This window comes from Heterocephalus glaber, unplaced genomic scaffold, assembly GCF_053883595.1.
Source record: "Heterocephalus glaber isolate CG9 unplaced genomic scaffold, H.glaber_assembly_v1.0 deba00000594, whole genome shotgun sequence".
Classification (NCBI taxonomy): domain Eukaryota; kingdom Metazoa; phylum Chordata; class Mammalia; order Rodentia; family Bathyergidae; genus Heterocephalus; species Heterocephalus glaber.
Window position 1 is genome coordinate 33,039,469 of NW_028258151.1, and position 20,358 is coordinate 33,059,826.

The 20,358-nt window shown below is 50.7% G+C and overlaps 1 protein-coding gene across 2 annotated transcripts in view; it reads left to right on the forward strand.

The window, feature by feature from the left end:
• The first annotated feature begins 3,499 nt into the window (after positions 1-3,499).
• The window catches only part of Cry2 (cryptochrome circadian regulator 2), a 29,956-nt gene continuing 13,097 nt past the window's right edge, over positions 3,500-20,358 (forward strand). Inside the window, exons 1-6 of one of the 2 annotated variants that reach the window (XM_021264296.2) lie at positions 3,891-4,075; positions 10,797-10,905; positions 13,295-13,437; positions 14,584-14,695; positions 14,864-15,048; positions 15,776-15,864. In XM_021264296.2, coding sequence (XP_021119955.1) covers positions 13,425-13,437; positions 14,584-14,695; positions 14,864-15,048; positions 15,776-15,864 — 399 coding nt within the window. In that variant the 5' untranslated portion in view covers positions 3,891-4,075; positions 10,797-10,905; positions 13,295-13,424. Of the gene's footprint in view, positions 3,825-3,890; positions 4,076-10,796; positions 10,906-13,294; positions 13,438-14,583; positions 14,696-14,863; positions 15,049-15,775; positions 15,865-20,358 lie in introns of those variants that run through there. The other variant, XM_004851964.4, reaches the window with a different exon arrangement.

A 20,358-nucleotide genomic window follows, 5' to 3' on the forward strand; every position in this document is an offset into this window, starting at 1 on the left:
CAGATTGATGTGAAGATGTTTCTAGACTCTCAGTTCTGAGCCATTTGTCTATTTATCGTGTTCCAAATCCATACTGCACCGTATCACCACCATCATCATCTCCATTTTACAAATGAGGAAACCGAGGCACAGAGACATCAAAGAGCCCGCCCAGGTAAGTATGCAATTTACTAGTTAATAGCACAGCTGGAAACAGAACTCAGGAGCTCGGCTTTACGTGCTATCAAAAAACTTCGCAGGTCCTCAAGCTGAATAGTTCAAAGAACAAATATTTTGTCACCACCTGCAAGCGGCTTTGCATGTAGTCTTGGAAACTGGAAAAACGGCTGCTCCACACTGCGCGTGCGCAGGTAACCAAGGGGACCAAATGGAACCGTCAATTCCCCCAATGTCACCACTAGAGGGCGCGGCCCGATCTTCGTCCTGGACCATCAACCAATCATCCAAGGTCTACACCAGGCACAGTTCAAAACGAAGGTACAAAGTTGACTAAACCAGTCTCCGTGCAAGACTTTGACAAAAAGAGACAAAACAAGACTGATCTGTGTTCTTAAATATCTTCTGGAAAGAGAGACACCTCCTACTTCCTGGCGAATTTGTCTCATCCCTGGAAGGCCTAAGAAGTCCCTCCCAAGTCTGGCCCAACCTAGTGTAACCCAGCTTCTTTTGTTCTTCGGTTCTTGGAAACAAGGAACAGGCAGGTGTTAGGCATCCTCATCGCAACCAGTGTTTAGAGAAGCTTCTAAGAACAAGGTGTCGGGCAGGGGGTGTAGCTCAGTGGCACCGTGCCTGCCTCGCAAGGGCAAGGTCCTGAGTTCGATCCCCGGTACCAAAAAGAAAAAAACAAAGAAAGAAGAACAAGGTGTAGAGCTCTGAGGCCATGAGCTCTTTGTTTCGCTTCTTTAGCAACCCACAGGCATCTGTCTTTGATCTCTCTCCAGTTTCTCTATGTCCCTCAAAACCACAAATGGACTTTGCCTCCAATATCCTAGCCAGTGTTAGATTTGCTTCCTGGTTGTTGGATGTTGCTCTGTCAATATACCCAAGCAAGAAGCAATCATCTTTATCAACTTGATGATAACAACGCAAACAACAGAACAAAGACAATGATGCAGCAGTATGCAACATGCTTGGTGTTTTAAATTTTTTAAATGCAAGGCAACAATGCACTTCTGCTTTGATTAAAGCTGCTGAGTTTAGACAAACAAAGTCTAGGAAGCAACAAAAAGAAAAGAAACACCTGATTTGTTAGGTTTGGGGGACCAATTATTGTTTTTTCATTATTGGTATAATTATAAGGGCTTTAAACAATGAGTAAAATCTTTTATTCACTCAGACATTTATGGAGCATGTATCACATGTAAAATTCAGCGCCCAGCAGGGTGATGCATGGCCGTAATCCCAGCACTTTAGGAAGGCAAAGCAGGAGAATCACAAGTTGGGTTTAATTTCCAGTACCACAAAACAAACAAGCAAACTCGGGCTGGATATTACAAGGAAGGCAAAATCAGCTACAGAGCCTGCTGCTCAGAGTACTAGTCATCCACATAGTAAAAGTGGACTAGGTACTGTTATCTAGTGTATTGACTAAGAAAGTGAGAAACAGGGGCTGCAGATCTAGCTCAGTGGTGCCACGCCTGCCTTGCAAACACAAGGTCCTGAGTCTGATCCCTGATACCAGAAAAAACAAGAAAAGTAATGAGAAATACCATTGATTCATCCAGTTAGCATCTAAAGTGGAGATTTAAAAATAAGGACAGAGGTGGGGATGGTGGCACATACCTCTACTCCCAGCACTCAGGAAGCTGAGGCAGGAGGATCCCCAAGAGTTCAAGGCCTCCCTGGGCTACATAGTAAGTTCAAGGCCAGCCTGAACTACATAGCAAAACCCCATCTCAAAAATTTTTTTAAATTGAATGTAAAATAAAAAATAAGGACAGAGTCAGGCAAGGGGACTGGGATAGCCCTTGAAGGTCCTTGTCCAACAAAGACTCAAGTTCCTTTTACTCAAATAATCTGTGAGCACTAAGTGTCAGGCACTGAGGTAGACCTTGGAAATACAAGTAGAAATAAGCCAGGGCCCTGTTCTCCAGGAGTTTCTAGTCTAATGGGGTAGACAGACAATGAAGCGAGACATTCCAGCACCACGAGCCAAGGCCAGAGAGGGAAGGAAAGCACAGAATGAGACAGGGCACCACGCAGGGAGGAGTCAGTGAGAAGATGGCATCTATTCTGAGCAATGACCCAAGGTCAGCAGGAGTTAGCATGTGGCGAGGGGCAAGTGATCCATGCTGGGGGAACAGCTTGTACATTGCCCTGGGAACGAGAGAAAGCTCTCAGCTCTCAGCACCAGCGCTGGATTTCACAGAGTGGCTCCAATTAACACCACTAAGTTGCTGACTAATTGCTAAATTCCTCCATTGCTCATTCCTGAGATCAAGAGGGGTTCTATGCACGGGATCAATGGAGTGAGTGCCAAATTGAAACAAACCTTTCTCCACCCAGTAACTCGAGAGCTGCAGCCTAAGTAGGCCACCTTAGCCCACCCTTGACACTGCTGTTTGTAATTACAGCTTCTCTTGCCATTCAGTTGATCGGTCAGTCAATGAGCAAACCCTATGCCAGCCTCCAGAAAAATTAGAGGGTTCTACCTGCCTCCCCCCGCCCCCCGACACCCAGCCAGGCCAGGAGACAGTGCCCTCCAACATCTCTGAATTCCACATAGAATCCATTCACTGGGACTACTACACATAGACTAAAAGAAAATAAATTCGTGTGACAGCATAATTATCATCTCAGCCTGGATCCTCCGCATTCCTTTCTTCCTGCCAAACCCTCTACAGCTGCTTGGAAGGGCAGTCCTGCCTCACTCAAGACTCTGCCACTGGAAAATACCAAGCATCTCACCACAGACCGAACTATAGCTTCTGAGTAAAAAGCAGAAGCACTGAGATTAGAATAATCTGGGGGAGTCCTCTTATTTGCCTTGTAACACTGAGCCTGACGCTGGATCTGCGGCGCATTCCGTTGCTTTATCAGTAGAATGAGACTAATTGCAGCTCTTTCGTTGGGCTTTGTTGAATGAATGTAACTGGCTGGGTCGAGAGCACAGAATAAGACCGTTCTTGCTTGGCAAACAGGATGCGCGTCTCTTTTATAAATGGCAGGTGAAGTGGAACCACGTCGATGACGACATTAACGATGGTGATACGGAAACGCTGGTTGGCAGTTCTGTAAATCACTGGCCGAGTCGTAGCAACCTCCTCCAGCCAAGGCAGCTTATTCCAAGGGCGGGTCCTCCAGGGATCTGCAGTGCCTGGAGACTCGGCCCACGCCCAGACCTCCGCCCTAACCCCAGCTTTTGTCCCTTGCCGCGTGAACCACTCCTCCCTGACACATGGTGGGAACGTGAGGGGGCGGGACCGGGCCGGCCCCGCTAGCCCAATCTCCGGGTGGGAGACCTGCAGCCAATGACAGAGATGCTTGAGGGTGCTGGAGGCGGAGCCACGGAGAGAAGCGGCGGCGTCATAGGTCACTGGGCGGGCTGTAGGTGTGGCCCAGGGAGCCGACTGGGGCGGAGCGGCAGCGGCCCTACCAGTCGGGGCAGAGATGGCGGCTGCTGTGGGTACCGGGACTGGCGCAGCCCCTACGCCGGCGACCGGAGCGGAGGGCGCCTGCTCGGTGCACTGGTTCCGCAAAGGGCTGCGGCTCCACGACAATCCGGCGCTGCTGGCGGCCGTGCGTGGGGCGCGCTGCGTGCGCTGCGTTTACATCCTCGACCCGTGGTTCGCGGCCTCTTCATCCGTCGGGATCAACCGCTGGAGGTGAGGGGCCGGCGGCCTGCGGGCGGAAGGCCGGGTCACGCCCTTCCGGGCGAGGGAGATGGGAAGGGAGACAGGGAGTCATTCGTCTTCGTGCCCTCCTTGGGCCAGGGCGCCGCTTCTGACACAGCGCTTTCGTACTGTCACTCTGCGGCCCACGACAGGCCCGGAGGACAGAGACCGTGGTCCCCATTGTTCAGATGGGACCCTTGAGTCCTGCGGGCGCAGAGTCGGCCTGCCCAGAGACGCAGCCAGTGAGTGGCCTAACGGGGACTCCCTGGGGAGGGCTCTAAGGGGCGTGCGCGGGGAGGGGCAGAAGGAGATGCGGTTTGACGGCGGGGACGGATTTCTGCTCACATTCTTCAAATGAGGGGCTCATTGCTGGGCTCCTGGGGGTCATCTATAAGCCCCTGGTTTATTTGAATCCGCCCTTTCACCCATCCTGACTTCCCTCCACCCAGAGTTGAACCCCTGGAGGTGTAGAGAGCCTGCTCAGCCTTCACTAAGGCCTTCCCCTGATTTATAGATAAAGATTCCAAGGGCTTCTTCAGGTAGAGGCACTGTTAGTTCTGAACGCCAGTGCAGTACTGCTTAACTCAATTTAGCCACTATGACCTTGCTAGAAAATCTGTAAAAGGAATCCAAGTGTCACTCTTTCCACTTCCTCTCATGAAATGATTTTAAGAGGACAATTGAGTCATTATAGACTATATTTTTATGAATTGATGTGGTAAGGGCAAGGAGCAGGAAAGCCATGATATCAAGGGTCCCTCACTGGTGGCTGTCAGGAGATGGAGTCCTGTTCCAGGACCACGGAAAGGATCAACAGGTAGCTGGTTTATTTTTCTGTAACTGTATTTAAAACAGAAAGTTTTGATACGTAGTGTACCCATCACTCCTTCAAACTCTACATCAGTGGCTTGGTTTGTTTGCATTGTTCAGAGGGATGTTTGCTCGTGGCCTTGTTGCCCAGATAGGCAGGGATTTTTTTTCCAGGATACAGTGGCTCTCAGCGCTCTGTTCTTTCTTTTCCAAGGTGTGTGCTCTGCTAAGAGACTGAGTGCTCCTAGCAGTAGGCCTATTAAATGCCCCCTCCTGCCCCACTTATATAGAGGGAACAACTAAAGATAGTCCTGTGGAGAGCCTGCCCACACTCTTTTCAGTGTGCTCTATTGCTCTGCCTTGCTCCGGTTTCTGTAGATAGGAGGTTGGGTTGACAGACATTCTGAAATGACCATCTCTAGTGTGGACATTACACCAGGCCTCAGCCTTTGGCCCCCTCCTTTGGGAGTGTGCCAGCCACAGCAGACTAGATAGAATCCAGCTTCCTGCTTATTACACTGCCCTGGAGGCCACTCTTCTTTTACTGGGTTTTGGGGTCCTCCTCCTTTGGAGTAGTGGAGATTAAAAACTCTTGTTGCTGATTAAACTCCACTGTCACTAGGAATTGTGTTTGTGAATTTTGTTAGGTCACCCTTTTGTGACTGCTTTCGAGGGAGTGAGGGAGAAAAGAAATGTGGCAGCTCTGATGCCTGAGTTAAATCTCCACGTCAGAGGCTGTGCAGGAATGCTGATAATCTAGTGATTATTTAATGAGTTCCTAAAATCTGCCAGTGCTAAAATCTGTGGGTGCCGCGAATGAGCAGGTGTGTGTCTCTGTTCCCAGAGCTGCCAGAGCCTTCATTTTAATGGAGAAGGACATGTAAATGACCATAACTTAGTAGAACTAAATACTGTGGGAAAGTAAAATAGGGAGATGGACTCGAGCAACGGCACTCAGTCCGGGCTGTGCATTGGAATCACCTGAGGGTTTTTAAAGGAAGCACCACCCCCATTTTTACTGACTTGTTCTGGGCTTGAGATTAGGGTTTTAGCGAGCTCGTTGCAGCGAAGCCTGGGAAGCACAGACCTCACCAGGCAGCCCGGGAAATGTGTTGCCTCAGCGCATTGGCAGGAAGTCTAATTGGTGCTGGCATTCTGGAGAAAGAGGTGAAATAACACAAAACAGATCGAATTGGGTAACTGTGTCTGGGCCTGGCAACAGACACACTCCTCCCAGCCTCGCCTTTCTTGCTCCCAGATGGGTTGAAGGCAGGGCGGCCTTCTGTTTTGTGCCCAGGGTTGGAGGCAGGGAGGAGTGCTGGCACCGGCTGACCGCACCTCTGCGTAACTGCAGTGTGTGTAATCTTCCGGTGGCTGTTTCTGGGTCCAGGGAGTGGTCTGGGAGAACTGTGCTGCAACATAACATTCTAGCTTTCGACTGCTTGAGTTGCTCTCCGTCTGAAAAGCCCCTCCAGGAAAGACGGGGGTCCGTCTGTGAGAAGTACAGGGAACCAAAATCTGTCTTCTGTTACCCTCCTGCATATCCTAACTCCCACACAGCATTTTTCTGCAGATAGACTTAGATGAACATAGGTATGGGTGACACACTAAAAGAGGACAGAGAAAGGCATCCAAGAAACACATGTATGCACTGGCATAGGAGGGGCCAGCACTAGTGGTGGCAGGAAATCTGTGAGGGAACTGAATTAGGAATGCTTTTCAGGCACCGATTGGCCTGAGCTCGTTGACATTTTCTCCAGCCCCTTCTTTCCCACATTTGCTACCTCTGGAAGGAGGCACTGTAGCAAGAGCAGAAACAAAAGGAGGATGTGAGCAGCTTCTAGATTCTACAGTGGGCACTCAAAATAGACCCTTGCAGATTTTAATTACCTTTCACCCAAATGCAACTTAGACAGATGTTGGTTGGCAACAATTCTTGTCACACTTTATTGAAATCATTTTGTCCCTGGCTCTCTGCTGCACATCTTTCCAGAGCTTCTGGGATCGAGTTAGTAGAAATAAAATATGGTCTCTCAGCCCATTTCTCCCAGAATTTGTAAATGAGGTAAACTGGGAACCCTTCAGATGCCCGGTGAGAATGAGCTGTCTCTTCCCAAATGCTGGGAGTTGAATACTGTTGGGCTGTCAAAGGGGGGGTTCTTCCCTGGAACCTGGTCAGCAAGAAAGGGCTTGAGGATTGGAGTCTGCTGCTGGGGACCTGTATTTCTCAATCCCATTTATTCTGGTACCCAGGAAAGTGCTTTGCAGTTCTGCCAATAAGGACATGCGTCCATCTGCCCAAGAGGGCTGAAACCTTCATCTTTCTCCCTGAGATGAGGAAAGGATCAATATATTTTTTTATCTGAATGATTCTGAGAATTCAGTTCCTGCTGTGGATTTTTAGTTTAGATTATCCTGTTCCTGGGGCTTACGTTCCCTTGATTATTTAGCAGAAATTAATTTATCAATTTATTAATTAATATTTAATATTAATTTAATTGATGTAATATTAATTTATCCTATGTAGCCAGTCTGTGCCAGTCAACGGTATCATCATTATGGTTAGATAAACTTGACTTGAAGCACAGGAACTTGGTCAGGGACAATCTGGGTCCAAAAGAAGAATTCACTATTATCCTTCCTCCCCCCATTAACAGCAAATAAAGTGTTTCTCAGAATGCGCATCCCTAGGTGCAGTGTTCCCTGGTAAAGCAGTTTTTCAGAGGATCTGCCTGTTGTATTCTAAAGGGCTAGCCTGCTGGATCCCCCATTAGAGTCCTCTGTATTTTTGGAAATCCCAATTTGGTTTTCTCCAGTCTGTCTGTCTCTGGCTCCTGGGGACTTACATAATATAATTCAGTTGCGCATGTCATCTCATCCAAAGAGTGAGCCTGAACTGCTCACACAGGATCGTGTGCTCTGAATTTGGGCCCTATGAGCTCAGCTTAGAACTGCCAAGGGTGAGATACCAGACCCCAACAACCAGTGCCCATGCCGGTTTCCTTTGGATGCCCCCTGGGTGGAGCGAAGAGAAGCCAGCCATGTGCTAAGGAAGAGGAAGGGCTCTGAGGCACAGAGCGGGGCTGGGGTTCCTCTGAGTGAAAGAATGTGTACACCTGCCCCAGAGAGCTTTGCCCAGTAGTAGCCCCACTCTGGTCCCTTTGGTCTTACACAAGACTCACCTGGCAGGCCTGAAAGGTTGTGCTGTAGTGGGCTGCCACAAGCCTCCTCTGTCTCCTGCCCGTTGCTTCCGGGGAACCCTGCAGAGCCCTCCCTTCCCAGGGCTTATCCCAAAGTAGCTGAAAATAGAGCATTTCCCCAGGGCCAGAGGCAGAAACCAGGATCTCAGAGTGGAGAGAGAAAGCAAGCAAGAGATCACACAGAAATTTGAAGCAAGGACAATAGACAAAAGCAAAGCCCATTTCCAGAAATGTACAAATGAACCACCAGGTGATCTGGTAAAATGCAGACTCAAGGTCTAGAATGAAACCTGAGGTCTTCCGTTGCAGCAAGCTCCTGGGTGATTCATAGCCAACTTCGAGCTGAACACCACACTCTGGAGGGCACAGATATTGGCCTTTGCCTTGGGCTGTGCTGCTTCCTAATGGCTGAGCCCTGAGCAGCACAGCTCATTGCTCACTGCATAGAGGCAGTGGATTCTGGTGGCCAAGAATGAACACATGAGCCAGACAGATCACCTGGGTTGAATTCTGGCCACTTAGTAGGTAGATGATGTTGTTATTTAATCTCTCTGTGCACCAGTCTTCTCATCTGTAAAATGTGAATCAAAATGGTGCTGTTTGAGAATTAAATGAGAACATATGCAGAGTAGCGCCTGGTGCACTGTGAATGCTTATTAAATGTTTTTGCCAGTATTGTGTTGCTGGATTTAGAACTGGGCCTTCTGCTTCTTCCTGTCCTGGCTATAGATATCTCTGTCAAAGAGTGAAAAGGCCTCTCATATATGCACTAAGAGAAGAGCAAAGAAGCTAAATGATGCCTAAAAATAAAGTTCTATGGAAGGCAGATTGCAACATGTTCTGGAACCTAGATTTCATGTGCATTTGAGCCTTATTTATAGCTCCAAATCAGAGTCCTCACCTGTGCAGTCTGGTGGGCTGCATGGCAGGACATTCCCGGGAGCCTCAGGTGGAGGAATCTGTCCTGAGGTTATAGAATTTAATCGCCGTTTGTCTCTAGGCATTCTACATGGCGGGGCCAGGTTTCAGGTGGCTGAGGGTATTTCATGGGTCTCTTATTGACCTTCTGGGAGGAGTAATGGGACCAAGAGGAGGGCAGTGCAAGTGTGTCATCATCACATTCACACACAGATTACTTAGCAGTCAGAGGGTGTCAAGTTCTCAAAGGAGGAATTCACAGAGGTGGCGCTTTTCATTTGCATACAGCAGCATTCACTTGTCAGTCTCCCATCATAAACCCTACATGCTGTGTATGGCTAACATGATGCTTTGGGCCTGGCCCAGGCCTCAGCTCATGCTGGAATGTGGGCCTGCCACTTTGGCATGGGATGGTGTCACGTTGCATACGTCAGAGGCAGCAGCAGGGGCTGGTTCTGGTTGCAGCCTGGCAAGTTGCTGCTCTGTAAGCTGCCAGGGGTCAGAGAATGTGATATGCTACAGAGGAGGTCCAGGAGGATTTCATCATGCTAAAAATAAAATCTGGCGACTCCTGTTGTTGACAGAGACAAAGGATGCTGGGGATGAATGGGAAAGACCAGGACTAGATAGCAGGCTCCTCAGAGGACCTGGGACACAGGCAGGCTGCCCTTCCAGGCGTGGTCCTGAGGAGGAATACAAGAATGTCAGCCCTTGACCTGTGTAGTCCTGTATCTGTCTCAGTACGGCTCAGGAGGTCTGCCAGATCTTGCCCGGGAGCATGCTGGCACTGCACCAGAAGTCTAGAAATGCGCCACAGAGAAGAAAATGTGAGTGTTAGAGTCTGAGGGACCCGGTTCCTGTGCCAGCTCTGTCATTTAATAAAGCTATGATCCTTGGTGAATTAACCTGTCTTTCTCATCTATACCTCATCTATACAATGGGGAAGTACAATTTCCTTCAAACTACATTGAAGAATTAAATGAGGAAAGGCACTTTAAAAGCATGACCGATGCATAATCAAATTGATAACCTTGGTTGCCTTCGAAGAGAAAAGCAAGAGAGGATACTTCTTACTGTGCACCCTTTTGTCCCTGGGGTTTTGAAACACATGAATAGTTATCTGGTTAAAATGGTAATTTAAAAATAAACCACTGAAGGTACTCAGCAAAGGTTAATTTCCTATCCTTTCTCCTGGTGATTCAGCTCTCCTGCAGGGGCTCTTGAGTATCTGTAGTGACCACCCACCCCAACCCACGCATGTTTGGTACCATCTAAGTCCCTTGTCCCTCTTGGAATGAGAACCTGGTGGGTGAGTCTCCTGCCGAACCAGAGCTCTGGGGATTGGGGACCCAGCCCAGTCTCTGTGTGTGGTTGTAGCATTGGAAACACGCAGCCCAAAGCATGAATGCAGAAAGGCAAAGAGGTCACTGGACCAGGGTTGGTAGGGCTGCGGCAGTCTGTTTCTCTGCTAATGGGACCTGATTTCTTCCCTGGCACAGTGTCACAGCTGTTTCTCAGGTGGCTTTCTCATCCATCCTCTCATTTGATTCTGACACCAAGGTGGATAGTTACACACTGCACTGGAGGCTGAATAGAGAGAAGAGAGGACTCGCTTGTCTCTGATCACTCAGAAACATGGAAAGAAGGAGCAGCTCACGTTTGTCCCACTAGTTCTTTGTGCCACACTCTGAGCTAAATGTTTTTCTCGCATTATTTGATGTTCTTTTCATAGTGCTTTTGAGCACTAACATGTCAGCATCTTTATAAGTACTGGCACAGTTCCTTGCTGCAGATGAGGAAGCAGGCGAGAGAGGTGCAGTCACTGCCTAGAGTCATCTGACCAAGAGGTGGCAAGGCCAGGATTCCCTCCAAGGCCACACTGATCCACTGTCTCATCCCCCTGAGCTGCAACCCAGGCCTTCTGCTCCGCACACCCTTATTGGGCACAAAGTGGGCCAGTTCCTCCTGCTGTGTTAGGAGAGAGCGCCTCTGTTATGTGACCTCTGACACATGTACCACTGTGTGGCCCCTGCAGGTTCCTACTGCAGTCTCTGGAAGATCTGGACACGAGTTTAAGGAAACTCAACTCCCGTCTGTTTGTGGTCCGGGGACAGCCAGCGGACGTGTTCCCGAGGCTGTTCAAGGTGAGTGTGTGTGCCCGAGAGGACAGGGAGATGCCACTCCTGGGTTTCCCTGCAGACTGAGTGGGATGCTGCACTGACTGAGGAAACGGAAATGTTGGGGCTGGTCTGGCCATCAGATGGCTGCCAGGGAAGCAGGAAGCAGAGGCAGCTGATGACCTCGCCAGCGGGATGGAAACTGTTAAGAAAAAACTTAGGCGAAGCCAGTGTCTTGTTGGAAAGCTCCCAGCTCAGTCCAGACATTCAATGCAGTAAGTCATTCCTCCCAGGGGCACTGGCTTCCTTAGATGTTCTCTTGGCTCAGGCCAGTGGGATTCGTTAGGGCTCCTGCTATGCCAGGACTTGAAGGGTGGGGCTTCCTGTCTAGCAAGAGCCATTTCCCATCTTGCTTTGCTCTGCGTCTAGAGAAAAAAGTTGCCTTTCCAAGGGTGCATCCCTGTCTCCTCCCAGTGATAAAATCTTCACTGGGGAGCCACATAGACTCCTGTGTGCCCAATGGGGACAGCAGCCCATTTTCTCCCAACTCTTTAAAAAGCGTGTTTTTAGGCCCAAATAGAGACAGAAGCACTCATGGGCAGAGGGCCGCAGGGCACTGCTTCATCCTCAGCAGCACATGATGGTTTTCATGTCCCTCCACCCCAGCTTCATACCTAGAGAAGTCTGATGTCAAGGCAGACAGCTTCATAAATATGTCATCGTTCACCTCTCTCCCTACGCCCCCACAATTACCCACTTGTGTACAAAACACTCAGTACTAGTAATTGCCAACATTCATTGAGGGCTGACTATGAGTCAAGACCATTCCAAGAGCTAACATGCACTAACCCACCTGCAGCAGCTCTGAGGGGCAGCACTGCTATCCCTGTCCTACAGGTGAAGAAACAATCATGGTCGTGAAGCTGGTAAGCAAGCCACTGACTTCAGAGCTGTGTCCTTACCCACCATACCGCATAAGTACATCTGCTGGGTTGGGGACATAGCTCAGCGGTAGATTGCTTGCCTGACAGCCCTTGGCCTGGGATTGATTCTCAGTACTAGGGAAAAATGTTGCCTTTCTTATCCTTCCGGATTGCTCCTCTCTTCCCTAGCACCTTGGAAGCCAACCCAGTTACAGCTAAGATAATGGACCACTCATTCATTCAGTCATTCATTGTATATTTATTGAGTGTCTGCAGTGTACTAGGGCCCATACCGGGTAGCAAGGTAAACAGTGATGAGTGAGACAGCATGGTTTCTGCTGAGTCCCCACTCTCATGGGAGCCGGGCAGGTAATGGGCAACTTCATCACCACATGATAAATGCTGTGTTGGAAATAGGACAAGGTTTAGGAGAGTCATACTGAAGGAAGGAGAGTCTCATTTAATAATAGTATTAATGGTATTAATAATAATAGTAGTAATAATAATAATAGTATTAATGGTTATTAGACACAGGGTTATGGTGAGTACTTAATGATGTAGTCTAGGGCCAGAGATTTAGCTCAGGGGCATCGTGCCTGCCTGGCAAGCGCAAGGTCCTGAGTTCTAGCCCCAGTACCGGGAAAAAAAAAATGATGTAGTCTATATGATCCTGTAAGTACAGTACTTGGGCTATAGGAAGGGCTCAACAAATGTGTAGTGCTTTCTTCCTTGCATAAGGGATGCTGAGGACCCACTCCCACCAACCAGGGCTGTGTCAGGACCAGACCAGCCTGGGCACAGCTGGGATGCTTCTCCCTGGGTTCAGAGCCTTAAGGGACCGTGACCAGAGACTTGGGTTAGACTGTGTTTCTCTTCTTGCTAGTTACATGCTCTGAGGCTCTCTGGGGGTTGTCCCGGCCTGGCTTTCCTTCCTGTTGCTGAGAGACCTAGACATTCCCACTAGAAGTGACTGAAGACTTAGACTTCGCCTCTCAACCTGCGGCCACTGTGCTCTTAGTTTCTCCCAGCTCTGGACTACTTCCCGACCCAGAGAGCCAGAGCCTATTAGCTTAGTTTGCTCTTGGCCTCAGCAGTGTTGCTGTGGAAACCGTGAAGACACTTTACATAGCACGAGTCTGCCAAGAAAACTAGGCCACAAGTTTGCAGGCTATGAGGCGTCCTGGGAAAGGCTTGCTGCGCAGGCAGGAGATGGCGGTCCTGTCCCCTGCTGGCTCCATTGTGAGTCAGTGCCTCTTTCTGGACCGGGAGTCCCCTGGGAGCCCCATATTTCTAACTTCCTGCTGCATTCTCCTACCTCAAGGGCACAAAGAACTCACAGACCCCTGCTCTCCTGATCCTGCCACTGCCCTGCCCCTGGCCTTGTCATTCCACCGGGGCTGGACACTGGCTCTGTCTGCTCCCAGGAAGGAGCTCCTACCCAAGTGCCCCACCTCCCCAGACAGCACTGAGCATGACAGAGTCTCTCCCTGCAGGAGTGGGGGGTGACCCGCCTGACCTTTGAATACGACTCCGAGCCCTTTGGGAAGGAACGGGATGCAGCCATCATGAAGATGGCCAAGGAGGCTGGAGTGGAGGTGGTGACTGAGAACTCCCATACCCTCTATGACCTGGACAGGTAAGGCACAGGTGCAGGGTCAGGTGGCCCATTGTGAGGGCTGGTGATTCGGGCCCCTGCTGAGCGGAACTGAGGGAGGCTGGGCCATGGAGCCACTGGCTCCTGGGGTATGGCATTTTCCAAAGCTAGCGCCTCTAGAACAGGTCACGGGGAGCCTAGCCCGATTTGGGTGGCAAGGAGACTAACTAGGCCAAGGCATGGAAGAGGGGTAAACCTGCTCCTCACTCAGCTGCTGTCCCGTTTGTGCTTCGTGCACCGACTTCTCTCCTCCTCCTCAGTGCTGCCCTCTGTCCTTGGTGACCCTGCCTGGGACCCCTCCTAGCAGAACCCTTTCTCATAGACCCAGTGTCCCTACCGAGGATGAGTTCCTGGGCCCACTGGCTGTCTGGGTTTCTAGGCCATGCATCTTGATGTTGCTTGGGGGACTGTAGAGATCCCTGCAGGGACCTGGTAACCACAGAGCAACTGCCTCTGGGTGACAGACCTCTGTGCCTCCTCCCTTTTTTCCTCCTGCTGCTGCCAAGGCTGACAGCCACCTCTCCCTGCCCCCTTTCCCCAACTGGGCTGCCCGCCAGGGGGCTGGGTCACACAGCTGTGCACGTGAGCCGGGGCGCAGGAGGAGAGGCCGGGTGCGGAGCTCTTCCTGCGGCCATGTGCCGGGGTGGGGGGTGCTGCAGAGCAGTGCCAGCTGCCAGCTGTCAATCTCGGCTCACAGAGGGCAGCAGAGAGAGCAGACAGCAAATGACTTATCAGCCAGCTGGGTCTTGTATAAGCTGCTTCCTGGCCAGCAGGAGCCCAGCAATCTGGCGGCAAACCATTCCCCTTTATCCTTATGCAAACAACCTTCATTCTCTTTCACCTCAGTGCACCCAGTTGTGGAAAATACTTTGTGGACTGCAAAGCTCTTTAGGTATCAGTTGTTGCTGTTACTCCAGCCCCAGGCCCCAGCCTCTCTGCTCTAACAAGCAGGGGCCAGCAGGAGGAGGGTCTTCTAGAAGGGGACACGTTCTTCACAGCTCTCCACTCCTTCTCCGAGGCTCCTGCTGGGGGAGAGAGGGCCATGGTGTGGTCAGATAGGCCAAGGACCAAGAAGGCCAGCGGGGACTGTTCTGTGGTTAGAGAGACACGGTCAGTCTCTGTCTCTAGGCGGCTCCGTGCGGACACCAGGGAACCTGGCGTTGAGTCCCAGCTTTGGCCCTGCCTTGCTCCGTTACCAGAGGCTCCTGCTCCAGCTCTCTGGGCTTCATTTTCCCTCTCGGTAAAATGGAGATGCGGCCCCCACACCCCCTCCTCTCCACTTGGGTGGGACCTGTGAGTGGACTAGGAGAGCCACCCCAAAGCCTTCAAAGTCGGGTTCTTTTTGGGTGGGCAGGGACCTGGGACAAGGAGCCTTGGGAGTGACGCCAGGTGTGCTTTGGGTCCCCAGGATCATTGAGCTGAATGGGCAGAAGCCGCCGCTTACTTACAAGCGCTTTCAGGCCATCATCAGCCGCATGGAGCTGCCCAAGAAGCCGGTGGGTGCGGTGAGCAGCCAGCAGATGAAGAGCTGCCGAGCGGAGATCCAGGAGAACCACGATGACACCTATGGCGTGCCCTCCCTGGAGGAGCTGGGTGCGTGCGTCCTCCCAGGCCCCTTTCGTAGCTGCTTGCTTTCGTGGAAAGTAATTTATTGGGGTTTCCTTCTTTGTCAAATGAATGCATGTTATTATAGAAGGTTTGGAAAATACAGAACAACAAAGTGGAAATAACCTCTATTCCCCACCCTGCACACACCCTGGAGCGTGTCCTTCTGGTCTTACTGCTGTGCATGCTCATGCAGCCTTCTGTTTCTGGCTCCTGCTTCTTTTGTGTACCTCTCCCCTTGGACAGTAGAGGCATTCTCTGGTGTGGCATCAGTGGGCTTCTCAGTACAGGGTAACGAGCGTTGTCTCCATGCACTGACTCTGTGGTGCCTTCCTCTCTCCCCCTCCGCTTCGCCTCCCCTTTCTGTCTCTGGATCTGAACAAAGTTAACCTTTCTGACCTGAAAACCACACTCATTTCCAGCTCGTCTGAAAGGGCAGGAAGTCCAGGACTGTTCCGACCTGCCCAGAATGGTGAGGGACCCAGCCAGCGAAGGCAAGGGAAACAGGAGAAAATAATGATAATTGGAAGAGAATGGAGATGACCTAGAAAGTGCTAAAACTTTAAGGGTTATCTGTTGGTTTCAGTAGCGTCAAGAACAAGAACATACACAATTCAGTTCTCACAGTGTAAAGAAGAGGTCAGTGCGTATGAGCTATGAGCTGTGGCTGAAGTGGCCAGACCTCCAGGCCTGTGACTGGCTCCTCCTCTTCCAGGGTTCCCCACCGAAGGACTCGGCCCCGCTGTCTGGCAAGGAGGAGAGACAGAAGCCCTGGCCCGCCTGGATAAGCACTTGGAACGGAAGGTACGACCTGTTTCTGAGCCTTAGAACTGCAGGTGCCAGTAGCCATGCAGGAGGGCATATGGTACAGGTCCGGTCCGCGTCTCTTGGTGCCTCTTAGCACCAACTGATTAGAAAGTGAAGAAATCTCCTGGTGGCAAAAATAGGAACCACAAAAGCAGCAGCAATAGCAGCTACCGTTTAGAGAGTCCTTCCCTCCTGCTGGCCATGGGGTGGTGTATTTCTGGCTTAAGTACCTGCTTGCATTATTGCCTTTTATTTTTCTAACAGCCCTGCAAGGTAGGTATTAGGTGGCCCATTTTGTGGGTTACAGAAGTGGGGCTTACTGAGGTCACACAGTTAGTGAGTAGTAGAGTGAGACATTGGCCTGTGTGCTTGGAAACCTCACACCATATTGGCTTTCTTGTACAGCATCTGTGGGCAGGCTCCCCATACTAAGAGGGTATCTAGTCACAGGAGTCTGAGATTAATTACTTTGTGTCGATGTCCCACACGTGCCCCCCACCCCCACCCCGGCTGGGTCTCCTCCAGGGCTTTGATTTCCATTTGCTTGGACCTGGAGAGTAGACGGCCCATTCTCTTGGCAAGAGAAGAAACGAGGCCCTGGCCCAAAGGCACCCCTCAACCATGGCACACATCCCCCCACCCTGTGGCTGGGAGCAACTGACCGGGAACTGTTAGTTGCTGCTGCCCTACCTTGCAGCTGGTGCTTAGTCATAACTTCTATTGCTGCTTGGATGGCAAGGCATTGTGCCTAGCGGCCAGAAGAGAACAGGGCCAGAAGCAACCCTGCACACTGGAGGCATGAGACCAGAGTCCAAGGGCCGCAGGAGGACCAGCTTTCTCTTCGACATCAAGAACTTTAGCCAGCAATTCTTGGGCTCAGTTTGGAAACAAAAGTTGGACCAAAGGGGCAGAGGATGGAGATGACAAATGGAATGGCAGAATGAAAACTTTAAAATGTAGAGAGCTAATCTATGCCCTCATGGATTGTAGTTTTTGTTACCTTAAAAGCATTTTATAAGGACTGCCCCTCAGATCACCAAGGCAGGAGTTATTTTTCCACATCCCCCTGGAGGGTCTCTTCTGTCATGGGCCCTTATGTCATGGATCTGTTCTGTCCCAGAGGAGGCCAGAGGAAATACCATGTCCTGCATATCTGGGAGAGCAGAGGTGCTGGGTGGGCAGGAGTTGGACCTATCTAGGTCTGTTTTAACTGTTTTAGTCTCCAGATCTGATGTGAGCAGCCACTCACACCAGGATGTCCCAGCTGCTGCAAAGACTGCCAAACAAGATAGGAATGGAACCTGTCTCCAGAGTTTACCAGAGATGATGACATTAAACAAGGGATGATAGATGCCTTTAGGGTTAGGAAAGGAGAAAGGGAGCGTCGGGGATTTAGCTCAGTGGTGCAGCTGCTTGCTTTGCAAGCACAAGGTCCTGAGTTCGATCCCCGTACCAAAAAACAAAGGAAAGGGGATAGGGGCTATGGGAATGAAGAACACAAGGATCGTAGCAGTTGTTTCTTGTTGCAGCTGGCTTTCGGGAAAGGAAGGTTTCTAATGCACACAAGCAGGAGTCTAAATCATAGCCTTCAGTCACAGCTGGACCAGTGTCCAAAGAATGCTGTCAGAGGAGGGATCTGCATCTCTCAGTTCTGCTTTCCTCTGTATTAGTCCATTCTCAGGCAGACTTTCCTTGAGCAGAGGCAAAGGTGGTCACCAAGCTTATTGTCCATCTGTTTGGCAACACCAGAGGAAGGTTTGCCTCTTTCCCCAAAAGCTTCAGGAAGAATGCCAAGTGTTTCTCTCAGCCTGGCTTTGGCCGTGTGACTTTCCCTGACTCAGTCACTGTGGCTGGGATCGGGTCCTTTTCCTGGCTAGACTCATGTCATGAGCCCACTCCCCGAGTTGGGAATGGCCTTAGCTCAATAAGGCAGGTTGGTTCTCCACAAGAAAATAGATGCTGTTACCCAAAATGACGAAGCCAACTGTATAATCTTTACTGCTGGGTTGCATATAGTAGATGAGGACAAGCACCCTGCCATAAAACTTCAGTGGTGACACATTATCCATTCATGACCACCAGCACCACAGTCAGAGACGTTCAAGCCTCGCGTGCCCTGTAGACTTCCCAAAGGGTCAGCCCCGAGTCCAGTCCAGCCTCTGCTATGAGCCACCCATTTGCTGCTGACGCAGGACAGAGAGACTCACTGAACTGCACCATGAGTGTCCAGCCAGCATGTCCAGCCTGGAAAACTCCACCGGTCCAATGGCCTGGGTTCTCCCACAGAAAAATGCAAAGGAGAAGACAGAGGTGGCAGCAAGTGTGTGCATTTGTCGTAGTCACTTTCTTGTTACTAAGACACAGATTGAACACCCACAACATAAAGGAGGAGAGGTTTATTTGGGCTCATAGTTATAGTCCATGGTTGCCTGGCTCCAACCAGGCATGGCAGAATGGCATGGCAGAATGGCATGGCAGAGGGGCATAGTGGAGGAAGAGCTGCTCATGTTGTGGCAGCCAGGAAACAGAGAGAGGAAGGGGGAGCAGGGAGGGAGATGGACCCCAAGTCAGCCCACCTGATCCCACCTCCTACCAGCAGGTCAGCTATAGCACCCCCTGGTCCAGTCCCTTCTAGAAGCCCCACAGGTGAGCCCATGAGGCCCTCAGGGGACATTCTCCATTTAAACTGTAACACAATGAAAACAAATTTAAGTAGCATTTAAGTTGTTTAAATACCAGTGCTAAACATGCCTGTAAACATTTCAAGTGTTCAGGAAGTAACCATAAAAATAAGGGTTCGGAGTCACTTGTTAGGGAAAGGATGACGGTTCTGGAGTGATGATTACATGGCTGTTTGCCTTGGAATAATTCATTAAGCTTCATGTTTATGAGGGTTTCTGTCTCTGGTTCACTTAAAATAGATCGAAACAATACGAGGCAGGGCATTGGGACGGCCTAAGCTGTGCAGACAGAGATACCCAGTGTCTGTTCCCAGTGCTTAGGTGGGGACCAGAAAGAAGCAGCAGCTAACTGGGTAGCAGCGGGAGGAAGACCAGCTCCAGGCAGAGGGCTTGTGTATTGGAGGGCTGCTAAGAGCAGGGTGCAGAGGGCCGGGGATTTAGCTCAGTGGTTTTGGCGCCTGCTGTGCAAGCGCAAGGACCCGAGTTCGATCCCCAGTACCAAAAAAAGAGCAGGGTGCAGAGAGAAGAGCAGCAAGAGGCAAAGCTGTAGGCGTGGGGGCTTCTAAGCCATGTGATGTGCGCCAGATTTGGGCTTCTGTCCTAAGAGCAACAGGATCGCTCTGGGCCCAGCTGGAGCAAGAGTGAGGGGCCGAGAGTAGGTACAGGGGGCCAGTCAGGGACTATTGCCATTGTCTACATACAACCTTAGACAGGACCACATTGGTCACAGTTGAGAATATACAGGAAAGGCAGATTTAAGAAATATTTGGGCAGCGGAATTGACAGGAGAGGGGACAGTCAGAGGTGTTGGCCAGGCATGTGCTTTGGACATGGCAATGTATTTTCGAGGGGGGCAGTAGGTTTAAAAGCCATGTGTGGTGGAACACATCTGTAATCCCAGCTCTTGGGAGGCTGAGGCAGGAGAATCACCACAAGTTTGAGGCCAATCTAAACACATAGTAAGTTCAAGGCCAGCCTTAACTACATAGCTGTCTCAAAAAAAAAACTAAGTAGAGGAGGTGGAGCCTGCGAAAGGCCCAGAGCAACCAGCCAGCTAGGAGGCAGCTAGGAGAGTGTGGAACCACTAAAGCCCAAGGAACAGAGGAAATGAGACTGCAGGCAGTTGGCTACAGTGCCACTGTGAGATCCAAAAAGACAAGAACAGAAAATACAGGATTCAGTGGCATGAAAGTCACAGGTGGCACCAGCATTGTGTAGTACCAAAGGCAGGAGCCAGCCGCTAGGAGTGGGCTAGAAGTGGAGGTGGAGGGGAAATGGGCTGTGAAGCCGTGGGCTGTGAAGGAGAAAAGAAGGCCTGGGATGGAAGCCCACGGGGTACCAGAAGTCCTTTGTTTTTGGTTTGGTTTAGTTTGGTTTGCAGAGAGGAGAAATGAGATCACTCTGCAGTGTTCTTGGAGTGGGGCCTGTAGAGGAGAGACTGAGTGAGAAGAGAAGGAAGAAGAAGGGACATGAGGGAGGAGGAAGAGAGACGCAGGAGATGATGCAGATGCTGCGGCTGGAAGCTGAGCTGTGTCCCACCTAATGGCTTTGGTGTCCAGACCAGAAGGAAGGACAGTTGTCTGTGAAGGGTGGCAGGGGGCTCAGGAGGGAGTAAGGAATGTGCGAGGGTGGCAGGAGGTGAGAAAGGGAAAGTAGTTCTTTATTAGTAATGAAAGAGATGGGAGTCGGTCAGAAGCCCATCCACGACCCCAAGGGGCACAGAGCCCTCGGGTTTCCTGTCCTCGCCGCCAGAAGGTGATGTAAGTGCTGCTCGGCAGCTGCTGAGGGTGGATGAACAAGCGCGTGGAAC